The sequence below is a fragment of the Amblyomma americanum genome, chromosome 10, assembly GCF_052857255.1.
Source record: "Amblyomma americanum isolate KBUSLIRL-KWMA chromosome 10, ASM5285725v1, whole genome shotgun sequence".
Classification (NCBI taxonomy): domain Eukaryota; kingdom Metazoa; phylum Arthropoda; class Arachnida; order Ixodida; family Ixodidae; genus Amblyomma; species Amblyomma americanum.
The window spans coordinates 51,295,810-51,310,009 of NC_135506.1; the positions used below are offsets into that span (position 1 = coordinate 51,295,810).

The 14,200-nt window shown below is 45.2% G+C and overlaps 1 protein-coding gene across 3 annotated transcripts in view; it reads right to left on the reverse strand.

Annotated features, from left to right (window-relative positions):
- The window catches only part of Src42A (Tyrosine-protein kinase Src42A), a 102,864-nt gene that overhangs the window by 28,915 nt on the left and 59,749 nt on the right, over nucleotides 1–14,200 (reverse strand). For 2 of the 3 annotated variants that reach the window (XR_013309133.1, XM_077639788.1), the window contains exons 3-6: nucleotides 13,500–13,663; nucleotides 8,825–9,010; nucleotides 5,509–5,830; nucleotides 434–618 (exon numbers count right to left, since the gene is read on the reverse strand). Coding sequence is in view for 2 of the 3 variants with exons in the window: in XM_077639788.1 (XP_077495914.1) it covers nucleotides 434–618; nucleotides 5,509–5,830; nucleotides 8,825–9,010; nucleotides 13,500–13,663 (857 nt within the window). In the remaining variant the exon portion in view is untranslated. Of the gene's footprint in view, nucleotides 1–433; nucleotides 619–5,502; nucleotides 5,831–8,824; nucleotides 9,011–13,499; nucleotides 13,664–14,200 lie in introns of all 3 variants that reach the window. The other variant, XM_077639787.1, reaches the window with a different exon arrangement.

Here is a 14,200-nt window from a genome sequence, read left to right on the forward strand (position 1 = left end):
ATTCGTTTAGCATCAAGAAGGCCTTTATATGCATGTTATATGGTTACACTAGTGACTTGGCGACGGTTCTAATCATTATTTGTCTAATGTTACCAAAATCAAGCTCAAAATTTTTTTCATTCTGCAAACACAAGAATATCAATGCTTGGGTGGTCTGCAACATCATATATGCAAAGCTGCCTGCAGGAATTACCCTGGCTAAGGCCACAAAATTGGAAATTTTAACATGACTGCGCTCAAACAAAATGTCGCCCAACTCTGCAGTTTGACACAAAAGATCAGAAGACTGAACAGAACCTATGTATGTTTCAGTAAAATAAGTCTGCATAAAAAAAAACCCGAACTTGCCCTTTAATGCTTCACTCCTCAAATGATCAGTATGCAAGTAGATCTCTGTTCAGCTGTCAAGCCCAGCCCAGACTGGCCGACTCACCTGGTGCAAGACCTCGGCATTGGTCATGCCCGGGTAGGGGATGCGGCCGTAGGTGACAAGCTCAGTAAGCAGGATGCCGAAGGACCAGACGTCCGACTTGATGGAGAACTTGGAGTAGTTGGCTGCCTCAGGAGCCGTCCACTTGATGGGGAAGCGGGCCCCTACGCGTGCCTCGTACTCATCCTCTGCAGAACACACGCAGACCGGAGATAGATGTCAGCACGAGCTGGTGCGGGTTTAGCCACTGCCGCTTGCGAGGGACACGCATTTGCCTACCCTAGCCAACAACAGCCGCCAGCATACTAGCACAAGCAAGCACACCTGTGCTCGTGCCTACGTGTGCCACGGACCATGAGTCTTTATGTTTCCCTTCTTATCAGAATTGGTGCCAAATTCAAGCGTTCCCTGCACGGTACACTCCGGTACCATGCATCAAACTCGAAGGCTGTCAGTCCTGATCCTGGTAGGCTCTGCCTGTTTTAATGAGATAGCACTTAGGCTGTCGTGATGCAATTTCCAGTTTCTCTGTAATGAAATTCCTCGATTGGTTGAAAGAGGCCACATGACCTTGTGATGTCATCACAACCTATCCTGATGGGCCATCCTGATTGGTTGAGAGAGGTCACATGACTGACGCCATCACAACCTACCCACCGTGGCAGCTGGCAACCCGGCCACCGTATTGTGAGCAACCTGTCCACCGTGGCATGTGGACCCCTGAAATTTGGAAGCTGGCCCACCTCCAAAAATAGATTAAGGTGTATTAGAGTTATTAGTGGGTGGATTAAGGTGTATTAGTTGGTCAAATTAGTATAAACCCATATGATAATCCAATGAAAGGTACTGGAGCATTCTGGAAGGTGATGACTCATGCATACCATATAAGGGCAATGAAACCGGTTCTAACCAGAGTTTTCAGGAAAATCACAGGAACATTAGACACTCATTGTGCACACCAGAGCAGGCAACCTGAAGGCTATCGCATTTTCTGCTTTAAGAATGCAGTTAAGGCCCCAAGCTCTTTTTCTTTTTTAGTCAGAAGCTGCAATTTTAACGATTTCTTTTTTTTTCATAAAAGTTTACGACAATATACGGCAGCATTGCAATCTTTCACACTCTACTTGGGGCATTTGGTCTCTTGAGGTCAATCACTGAAGTCTTCGGCAGTCAACATAACTCAGCCTACAAAACCCACGACAAACTGTCCACAGGACTGGAAAATGTGGAGTGTCTATCTGTGAGACTGCCATAATTTGTGAGCAACTAGTGCGGGTAATGGATACACACTTGCAAGGGAAGCCAAAAGATTATTTCATCCAATTTCCTGAGAGGGGAAAAAAACACTTATTTTGAAAAGCACTACCGCCTTCAGAACAGAGCGAGGCACTAGGAAGCCTTCTTGCTTTGTACTGGAGGTTTTTCATCACTGCCTCCAGAGGGCTATGCACACGATACACGGCAGTGGAGCGAGGTGAAAGTGGGCTTCTATGCAACTTAATATGAATTTATTCGGTGAAGAATAAAAATGGCAAGCTTGCACCAATGGCAACCAATGGCAATGAGCTTAGGCCTAATAACTCTGTATTCTGTACTATGGATGTCTATTCTGGCTGGATAGGCTCTCATGCAGTAACTAATTAAGAACCATAAACTAGAGTGCCTGCAAACCTGCTACTGCTTATCAAATAGCTACCATACAAAAGGCTACTCTTGCATCTGTGGTACTGCAGTGGTACATGCACACACCACAATGATTTTGGGCACAAATGCTCTTGCCTCGCAAGCGGCGGAAAATTCCACACTGGGTCAACATATCACAAACGTCTTAAGCACACCAGAGAAAACACTGTAATAATACACAACAGACAGGTCCTCATGCTGCCTGATGGTCTAACGAGAAGTAACATGTGAAGCACACCTTTTAGTTTTTCTCAGGGAATGGACTGCTTCTCTAAGACGTAAAGCAGTGTAAAGGAAAGACTTCAGACAAACTGACAAACAGAACTCACAAGGGTAAACACTAACTTGCAACTGAAGTTTGTAAAGAGTGTGCACCTACAACACTCATTGCACTCATTACTTAAATGCACCTAAATACACTACCCTGAAACGATCATCATCATCATCAGCCTTACTAGGCCCACTGAAAAGCAAAAACCTTTTCCATATCTCTCCAATTAACCCAATCGTGTGGATCTGAGGCCACGTTATCCCCACAAACTTCCTAATCTCATCCACCCGCCCACTTAACTTACTGCCGCCCCCGTTCCGCTTGCCTTCTGGCATTTCCTTCATTACAACTACCGACCATTGGTTAGCTTGCCTTCGTATCACAAGCCTGCCTATTCCCATTTCTTCTTGACTTCGACTAGAGCATCATTAGCTCTCATTTGCTCCCTGGCCCACTTTGCCCTCTTCCCGTCTCCTAACATTACGCCTATCACTTTTCTTTACATAGGTCGCTGCTATGTCTTCAATTTAAGATGAACCCTTTCCGTTAGCCTACAGGTTTCTGCCCATACGTGGGTACCGGTAAGAAGCAGCTGTTATATACCTTTCTCTTGAGGAGTACTGGTAAACTTGCATTCATGATCCTGGAGTACCTGCTAAATGAGCTCCACCCCAATCCTATTCTTGTCATTTCACTCTCGTGGCCCAGATCTGTGCTCACTACCTGCTCTAAGTATATGCATTCCGAGCAAAGAAACAAACAATAACCCAAAGAAAGAAAGCTGCAGAAGCCAACAAGCACTGCCCCACAGCAAGTGTCAACCAATGTGTGAACAATCCTGAACAAGTGTGAATGAGTGCCTAAATACCGTTTCCCTGCATTAAAGGAGTACAGACACCTAATTTTGGTGACAAGTTTTCTTCTCTGCAATGATGTAGAAGACACTACTATGCATGAATCAGCAAGTGGTATCCGCCTATGACCGCTAAATAATTAATAAATTTTTATGTCATGCTGTTTCAGTTTCAGCTGCCGACAGTCAAATGATGACTTTGATGCCAACATGTGCTTTTATGTCATGTGAGGCATGAAAGAATTGCAATATAATTGCTGCTTCTACACTTGTCATTCCGGCTCTTAAAGAAGGCTAGCTTTAGCACAGTAGTGAATTAAAAAGACGAACCAGCAATTACTTCGTGGTTTTTTCATGCCTCGCGCAACCTTTAAACAACATCATAGTCATCGTTCGGCTGATGAAACCAAAACAGCACGAGAAAAATTTGATTCGAAATTGTTTAGCGGTCGTAGAAGAATGCAGCTGAGCCCGCTTATAATGAACATGAGCGTCACACGGCATCCGTTCGTTATATCCCAAAGTTTGTAGTAAGTGGACCACAGCTTTAAGGACAGTTTCTTGTCAAAACACAAAATTTTTTTCTTTGCGAAAAAGTCCCTGATGGATGTCTGTTTTTGCAGCGTAGATCCGATGAGGGAGGTTTCCAGTTTATTTAAAGCAGAAGCGTGCTCTTCGCCGAGGCCCTTGGCATAGACAAGTTGTCTGAGGTTCCCCATGTAGACCATTGCTACAGGCGCGCTTATGGGTGGTGGCTCCAAAGTATCATCCTCATCTGATTCCTCCGCGTCACTCTCGTCCCGCACTTCAGAAACGATGCTTTCATCCGTGCATGGTTCTGCGGTGTCGGCATCGTCATCGACAGAAATAAAATCATCCCAACCAATGTCATGACCCCCCTGTCAGAGTGGACGACGCGCTGCCACAAATCTCCGCCGGGCTAGTCATCTTCCAAAGCATCAGGCTCGACATCAGACATAGTGTCAACGAAGCCGGCCTTGCGGAAGCAATTTTGCTCGCCAGTGGCCGTCACCTCTGCCCAGGCCGCTTTCATCATCTCTACCAGTGAACACAATGGAAATGGGCACAGTGTTCCCGTCCGCCATCCCGAATTACAACCAGGGCCAGAGATTTGAACGAAGCCAACTAGATTTGAACGAAGTAATCGGCACCGGCGGCGGCGCGGTCATCGCGGAGGCCATGCGCGGATTTGCAAGAGAGTGAGGAGAGTGCAGTTGCGCGGAGGGGCGGGAGGGCACGGTGTAAGAATGCAGGAGGGCAATCTTGGAAAGGACACGCCGGGGAAAGGGTAGCTCACTTGAGAGTGGCACAAAATGGGGCGGGCAGTTCGCCTGCAATGAGGCTCAGGAAAACATACCGCACGCCGGGCACACAAAGGGGTTAGAGGCAGCTTATCTTGCATTGCGGCGCCGGGTTTACGTTGTACGTTCGCTGTAACTTCAGCAGGGCTTAATGACGTTCGTTATAAGTGTGATTTTGTGCCATTGAAACAATGTATATTTTGATGGTCTCGCAGGTTTTGTTCATTATAAGCGAAAGTTAGTCTTAAGTGGGACCGTTATATGTGGGCTCAACTGTACCACATAGTAATCCATGTATACTAATGCCTTATGCATCATTACGAACAAAACATGGCTCAAAGTCAGGTGTCTACACTCCTTTAAACTACAACTGCAAGTTAGCACCCATTATTGTGCTTCCAATTTTATGTTGCTTTTCCTTTGCACCACTTTATGTCACAAAATGTTCAACCAACTAGCTGAACTTTCCACGATAAGCTACTTGTCCTAGTTTCTAGGACGCTGGCATCTTGGCAGTTCTGCGTGAAGTGTCTGTGGGTAACCTCTGGGTCTGGGGTGGGGCAAGCCTACAAAATGCAACACCTGTCAGGATATCTGTCGCACATCTTTAGTGAACAGTGTGCAAACGGCACAGTTGCCGGGCATTCCAATTCAGTCAGTCACATTTTGCCCAGAGCAAAAGCAAATGTCTTTTCTTTTTTTAAACTTCATTCTTCCAGAACAAAAAACAAGGAAGGGGGGTGCAAAACATGGTAATCATCGCAACTCTCACCAAGGAGTCGTTAGGAACCCCCTTTTTTCCAAGCATACCGGCCGAGTGTGAACAGAAAAAGTGAGTGAGAGAGAGAGAAAGCGGGCGAGTATGAGTGAGAAGGAGGAAGAGAGGAGGCCGTGCTTGGCTGGTCCGGCGGCAGGCAGAGAAGGAGAGAAGCGGCCCACTCACGCCCACCTTTGATGAGCCGCGCCAGACCAAAGTCGGCGATCTTGACGACGTTGGCGTCCCCAACAAGGATGTTGCGCGCGGCCAGGTCGCGATGGATGTAGTTCTGGGCCTCGAGGTAGGCCATGCCAGCCGCAATCTGGGCGGCCATGTCAATGAGCTGGGGCAGCTGCAGGGAGCGGCCCTTGCCCTGCAGGAACTCGAGCAGCGAGCCGTGCTTCATCAGCTCCGTGATGATGTAGATGGGCTCCTCCAGGGTGCACACCGCGTACAGCTGCACCAGCTTCTGGTGCCGAAGCTTCTTCATGATCTGCGCCTCTGCCAGGAAGTCCTGCAATGTCACCGCAGTTACTGTGGCTGTGAGACACTGGCTCTCACAAGGTTGCACAAAGCTCACTGTGAAGAAGGTGTGGTGACCATTTTTTGTTTACCGATATATTTTTATTCAGACAAACAAGTTCTCTTGATCATGTGGAACACCATGACAAACATAAAAGGCCTGTACAAAGGGCATCACTGTGTACTCATTTTTCGCTTTTAATTGTTATTGTAAAATAAATACACCCAAACATATGCCAGGCCTTTCTTACATCATATATTACTTTTCTTGTCATTCTCCCCCTCACTATTACGAACAGTCATGCCTGTTCACACAGCTACTGAACTGAATCCCTGAACGGCCTGCAACATGGAATACTAACTTTGACTTATTAAGAATGATAAAGATACTTCATGGAAAGTGCCACAATTAAATTTTGTAGCGTAGTTTCTGCAGAATTACTAACTACCCGCCTGATAACTGCGTCAAGCCTCATTTGCCTCACTGCAAAGTGAGCTTTGAAGGGACAGTAAAGGGAAATATCAAACTAAGCAGGACGGATAGCGTGTTCCTTGGGAACACTACCGACAATGTTTCTATGCGGAAAGGTCGCTGCATTGATGAGAAAACCGCAAAAATAAGTACTGAAACCCTTCCACATTCAAAGCACCTGAGAAAAATGAACTGCCGTGATGTCACTTCTATGACACCTTTGCAATCCAAGCAATCATATGCACCACTTCCAAAGACCAGAAATATGGCTGGAAACCGAAAACTAAAAGCCATCAGATCAGTGGTTACGGTGACAAGGTGCAAGTGCTCCACCAGAAAGCTCACGATCACATCACTCGTCGCCGCTGCACAAATCTTTCAAGTGCCAAGTGTATCCCGCTTTTACAGTTTTCTGACCTATAAAAATGTTCTTTTCAGTAAAAATGGCATATATTTGCTATCAGGCGACCTATCAGTCTAGCCTGACTTAGTATCGCCCTTTAGCGCTCCTTTAATTATGTCACCATTCTCTGCCGCCACTTATAGTTATGACTGCAGAGCCCCAAGTGTGTCCTGACATAAGTGCCTGCCCTGGGAGGCAGAGCTAGTGACCCTACAGGGTTGGCAGGCCCTTGGCATGCTACTTCTACAACAGTGCCACAAATGAGCAAAGAATTGATTAAATGCAGGTCAATTCAGCATATTAGTGCTTACTCACTGAACATAAGGGAAGCAAGTGAACATCACTGTGACATACTGACATCTATAATACAGGGTGTTGCAGCGAATTTGAGTCAGCTGCTCATGCAGTCATTAACACTAATTTGAAATGACTTTTTAAGATACACTTGCCAATAAGGCTCAGTGCAAGGTACCTACGCATTGAAATAAAACTGCACACACACATAAAATGTGCATGCTTTCAGAAAGGCAAAGCATTACTTCTAACTTATACTTCACTAGACCTGCCCTCTTGTAGTAAATTTCCTGTGAGGCAGATGCCAGTAAGAATGCCGCCTGTTCTATGCACTTAAATTCCCTCCTTTGCCACCAGCACCATGAATTCCTTGTTCCCAACTATGCTTTGCTCCACTGCAAGTTCCACACTTTGCGGATTCCAACTGCATGTACAACACACCACAAAACTCCTCTAAAGTTCCAAGCCTAATAGTGTAGCCAATGTCAGCTGCTTTGTACACTGAATGTAGTACATTGGGATCCCAGTGCTCCTGCTTATAATTTGTTTTTCCTAACGGGTGCAAGTGTTACCCAGTCTCACCAAACACTACACAGAACCTGTGCCAGCCCTCGGGAGAACTTGCAGCATGCAAAACAAATATCAAAACCACAAACGAGCGAGTACTGTTCCTGGTACATGTGGCGCCATGAACAGTTGTGCCTTCGATGAATACATATAGGTTTAAATTCTGCCTTAACTGCCCAATCACCTGTGGCAAAATTTTCATTGAGATATATACATTTGCCTGTGTGCTCACCCCCTTTTCTACCCTCCTGACAATTCATTGCACTGTTTTTCACTACGAATGTCGATGCACTGCAGCTTCTCTGCTGCATTTAATAATTCCATGCCGCATTCAAGAGAAATGAAAATAAACGGTGACAGAGGCTTTTCTTTGCGGTCACTGGATGGCAACAGCTGTCACACCATGCCAGTAAGTTTAGATCCAAGCACTTCTTTAGAAACCATTAATTTGCTTTTTTCTCTCACTGATTCACTCTCGTCTTTCAAGCTATTACATCACTGCCGGAAACTCAGCTTGGAAACAGTTGGCTCAGCACCTGAGCTACAAAAAGAGAGGAATAGAAAGAAGAAGAAAATCTGTCGCAAATTCAATGCGCTGTGCTTACAAAGTGGCGTTCCTCTATGGCTAAACCTTGAAATGCAGAGATTCTTCAACTCCACGGGGTCACTAATTAGAACAGCTGCACACACAGGTTTCTTTGTGAAAGACATGAGAGCGCATAAATGGCAACACGGACGAGTAAGGGAACAGGAGCAGCGCTCGTCCTGTTCCCTTACTCGTCCATGTTGCCATTTTTGCGCTCTCATGTCTTTCACGAATACGCACCAACAAGCCCAGGTGCAAGTACTTCTTAGGTTTCTTTATGCTGCCTTCCAAGGCTATGCCAAGAAAGGATCAACTTACATCCTAAAGTAACAGATTCCATTTCTAAGAAAGGTGCAACACCACTTTAAGAAAGCCTCTTGAGAAAAAACTTCTTAGACACTTGTGAAAATTGCATATGAGGTGCACAGTTGGAATGCTGCTACTGTATGTCCTACCCACCTCCACAATTACTTTAAGCTGCAATACATGTTGTGCTTTCCACAATGCGTGCAAATTTCATTCCACTAAATTTGAAGACACCGGAAACATATACCATTCAACTTAAAAAAAGAAATAACCCCGCAGCCTAATGCTTAACATGACACCAGTACGGACACCGCCTTAAGTCCTCCAAACAGCTGCCGCTATAGAAAGAACCACGCACCTTGGGGTCCATGGTACCGGGCTTCAGCGTCTTTATGGCCACAGGCGTAGTGTTGTTCCACAGGCCCTCCCAGACCTCGCCAAACTGGCCCTGTCCAAGCTTGCGGACGAATTTGAGTGAGCTGCGCTCAATTTCCCACTGGTCACGGGTCGAGTGTGACAGGCCGCTAGTCATGGGCTTCTCCACCTGTGGCGGACAGAGAATGACACGTTCAATAACGCAATTCCTTGCAATTCAATTATTTGAATGTATTCACCATCCACTAAAATGTTTTCTGAAAAGGTCATCTGATTGCCGCAGCCCTTCTCACACTTGCTTCCAGCAGGCTTTTCTTCAGTACTAGAAAGAGGCCCAACAAATTGACTGTCAGGCCAGTTGGTAAAACGTCCTGGAAATCTGAAGTATGGAAGAAGACAAAGGACAACAAAATAGGACAGAGCAAGCATTACAGAAGTGCTTGCCCTGTCCACTCTTGTTGCCCCTTCTATTTTCCCAAGCTTTGATCTCAAGAACGAGGCCATCTGTAACCTGAAGCCTGCAGAAATAGATTTGTTTGCAGCACTTTCTAGTGCACTGTCAACAAAAAAAAAAATAAAACTGCATCTGTCCCTTAATTATTAATCAGCTGGGCTCGTCAACCAGCACAAAAGCAAGGCACCACTATACGTTCTTAAAATTTACACCGCAGGATTAAAAAATATATAGTATACACAATCATCTGTGCTACAGACTAAGGAAACATCAGCATCATTAACGAACATAGCAAATATTCTTTGTTGCATTCCTTATATATTCAATATGGAATATAGCACATGCCTTATATCTATAGAACAAAAAATAAGTTACGGTATACCTGGTATTCAAATTAGAAAACTACAAACAGATTTCAGGTACCGCAAGAGAGCAAAAAGAGGAAATAAAGCTCTGGCAGAGCGATTTCATCATGGCAAGGCCCTACTGCCATGTTGTGACGAAGTCTCTTCACATCTAGTACAGAAAACGAGGAAGGCAGCCAGAATAACCGAGCTAAGCATGGGTTTAAAATCTCAACATAGGTACTTTTCCGGTTGAACGTCACTAGCAAGACTGCCTCACCACTATGTTATGCTCAAATTTTGATGTGGGCCATACTTCACAAGCATACACCCCAGATCTGTTCTCTCGCATTAGATTAAAACAATCACATGTGCTCTTGTAAGCAATGCTGGAAGCTTCCACTGATGCAGCAATTTCTTCGCCCAGCCTGCAACTCAGCTGCAGCCACATTACACACACTAGTAACAAACATAGAGGAAAAAATGTGCTGGCAACTCTGCAAGTTATGCAACTATAGTATGCAACACACGAAATGCCAACCTGTGGCTATGGTGCGTCGAAATTGCGTAAACATCGGTAAAGACATTCTGGGCAAGCAACAATATTCACAAAACAAGGCCTCATGCAGTTAGTCACACAGAAATCCACACACTGCGAAGACCGGGGGGCTCCAATCAGATACCTTTCCCCTGTCACGCTTGTCCATTATTCACCTCTGTTGCAGCCAGTGTTACCGATGTGCTCTCAAGCTGGCAGCAAGACAAGATACATAAAGATCTGGGCATTGCAAGGGCATCCTGATGAGCAAAGTGAGCAGCAATGCTTGGAAATGGGGCAGACTACCTCTAAGCTTCATCACCATCATCATCAGCCTGACTACACCCACTGCAGGATGAAGGCCTCTCACATATACATATCCAATTAACCCTTGGTGTCTCCCATATCAAAATCTGCTCGTGCTTGCTATTGTTAGATTGCTGGATATTGCAAGTGACCACCTAACTAGTAATCCTCAAAATGTTTAGCTAGAATGCATTCACAAGTTCAGTGACTAATAACAGCTACCCTGTTGAAGTGCCAGTTTCATGGTAGGTTTCGAAGTTTAAGATAAACAAATACTGTCCTCATCCCTATGTAGATGAAACTAGCATTTAAAGCAGGTAAGTCCTTTAATACAATCGGCAGCAGTCACTCACTCAATGCAAAGCAATGAAAGCTGCACAGGCAGTCAGGCGAGAGTTATGGGTTGCACTGAACTGGGGATCGCCAAAGGTACCGTAGTGTGCAAGGAGGTATTGAAAAAACTGTGAGAAGTTGCAAGAGGTGCACGGCAATAGCAGGGTGCTTGCGCTATGGATTAGACCGCGGCACAGTTCTCACACCATTGAAAAAAATACTGTGGTGGGTCAGAAAGAAAAAAAAATCAATGGTCTCGGCCCATGCCACTGAACATCATGGACTTCAAAGGAAATGAGAGACCCAGAGTTGCCATGTGATGACCATGAGTGATGCTTTACAGGTGGAAAATGGCTTCACAGCTCGCGAAGCCTAATTTTGCCACTGCTATTACAACTTCAATCATGGAGCTTTGTTCAAAAAAACACCAGCAATAGGAAAATAACCAGAGAAACCTCTCTCAAAGAGACTAGCGTCAAATGCATCTTAGACTGATAATTCTTCTAAGTGAAAGGGGCAAGCTGATTCCTCAAAAGCAACATTACCTATTCCAGACAGAGCAATGAAATTAAGCAAAGCAGTCTACATGTCAGAACTAGAGCCAGAGCCAGAGAGGCATCTAAGCCAACAACGCTGATCTCCAGAAGAAGCTAAATTTCATCCAACATAACACTGCGAAGAAAAATGCAAAATGACAACCAAGTGTTCTGCTTAACGGAACCTGAAACGTACTCTAGAAACATCTCAACTGAGTAGTCCATCTGCTTAGTTTAATGCAACAGCACGTCACCAAGCAAGCACCCTAGCAGACTATGCAATAAAGTAGCTTAGTGGTGGAGGCTGACTACAGATGGAGCCAGAGGCAGTGTTATCCACACCAGGACTCAGAGGCCTCAGCTTGTTGTTTCCCATAGACACCGCTCTTTGGAGCGCTAAGCCCATCGCTGAAGCATGAAAGACAGCGGAACGGGACAAGCCTCTCGCAAACGTATCCAACTATGGTGTGAAGTTAGTAGAAAGGTGTTGAAGAAGCGTGCTGCTGCAGCAGTGAGGAAGGAAAACAGAGAGTCAAGAGTGCTTTCAAGGCTGACAAGGACAAGCGATGAGCGCTTCGCATGCATGCAACGAGGAAGCTAGGACACAGCTGCTCGATGCCAACATTTGCCAAGCGCAAGACATACACACTGGTGGAGAAGAGAAAGCCGATCGGCAAACTCGGGAAGACTACCTGCAAGACGCCTCGATAGAGGGTCCCCTGTTTGGAGAGGAGAGACGGAAAAAAAGAGGAGGGAGAGAGAGAAAGAGAAAAATGAGCATAGCGATAGCAGGAGAACGCACAACAAAGAGACTCTCTCAACACATGTAGAACTCAGCCAGTATTGCGTCGAGTTCTGCTTTTTGTTTACAGAAAGAGATCAGCAGCTCAACTACAAACATGACCATAAGATGTAGTCTCGGGCTGAAGTAGTATAGCACCAATTAAACTAACACCATTTTCCTGAAAAACAGACTGTAAGTGCAACACAGACACTCCAGAAGTTACAGTGCCTTATGTCAATGTGCAGCATAGACCTTAATTCGGCCACCAGCTCCGCTAATGCATTGCTCTCGAGTGACGGACAATGTAAAGGCAAGGCTCCACAAGCTTCCACCCTGTTACAGAAAGTGAGCAGTCACAAGGAAATTGCATAAAATTGTTCATTAGCAGCATTGGCAGTGGCCATCCAATGCAGGATACTAAGAGGCCAGTTTTCTGTGTGGTCAGTCCACCAAACATGACCTGAAAATCACACTTGGCGAAAAGTGGATAATAACAGTTAATGTGGAGAGATGCTGATGAACATCCATTGTTAGAAACCCTAGACAACTGCCTGTAAGTAGGATTTGGACAATTAAGGTGAGGCAAGCTATATGTTAGTCAGCTGATAGGAAAGGTACAAAATAGCAACATTTATTTATTTAATAGCCGATACACCTAATGGCAGACTTAACAACCATTTAAATTATCTTTACTCTCCATGCCCTTCAAGGTACCTATGCCCTCCTGGCCTCAGTGCTTATTCTGTTTTCCATTTGTTTTTAACTCACTCCCACCTTGTTCTACCTCTCTTATGTTTCTTTGCCTGCATTTGTAGACCATGCACCAATAGCAAAAAAGCACATAAACTAAAGATAATTCGCTTCTTCACTAATAAAGTTCACATTTTTTTCTTTCAAGCACAGTCATGAGCAAAAGCTGACCAGAAATGTTCTGGCAACAGCGCACCCAGGACACTGAGAACTGCTGCTATCGCTGGTACCAAAACAAAGCACTGTTGAAATACCTGTATTCACCATTGAAAAGCACTCAGATATTGGTTCCCTTGAACTCGCACCTTACTGTCCATTACAAGAACATAATTCTCAGGTTTTCGAACAAGAAAAAGGAACTTTTATATTCAAGGGGGGGGAAGGGGTTCTTCCTGGGTTTAAATACCACAATTAAATCCCAGCGTCTTTAAGGCACGAACCCTACACGCAAACATATTGCAGGTCAGGATGTGAAAGCTACAAGCACTTGAAAGCAGACAGCTGAAAAGCTATAGAACTAAGCTATGCCTAGAATGCCAAGGGAGAGAGAACTGCCATTAGAACTAAAACAGAAATACAGAGAGAGAGAGAGAGAGAGAGAGAGAAAGCATACCTGGACACAGGGCTTGCGTAGGTTGACGCAGAGGCCATCAGCCTCGTTGGCATAGTGGTCGACCAGCTCGAGCAGGGTGCGGAATGTCGTCCGCCGGGCAATGAAGAAGCCACCCTCGTCCAACTGCCGAATGCGGTAGTGCTTCACCGTGTCACCATCTCGGACTGCAGGTTAAAACGTTGCACGGAAAAGAAAATTGGCCTTGCTGCTACATCATCAACCAAACATAGACACTCCTTTTAATCACTGTTTTACAGTCAGAGCACAGGAGAACTGCATGGAGGATCTGTATCAAGGAAATTTACAAAGAAGGGGGGGGAGACAGCATTCTCACGATTGCTGGCCTGCCAGTTTTAGAACAAGTAGGGCATCAATGGGGCTAGTTGGTTGTACATTTTTGATGGAACGTTGTCCAGGGAAACGGGAACTGGGCACTTGCATGTTTTAGTTCCATGACCCCACAGGGCCTGGCTCATGCAAGCGCTTTGGCTTGGGTACTTTGGGTACTATTGGGTACTATCACTTCCTGAATGTGATGGAGGGCATTGTCGTCATATTGTTAGCTGTATATAAAGCAGCTGTAGGGAAAAAGCAAATCTGTTCAATCTTTGGGAGATGCTTAGCTAAAGAAGAAGCTTTCTATGCCAAAGAAGTAGAAGACACTAGCAAAATTGCACTTTTTTTTACCTGGAAGCAGTAAA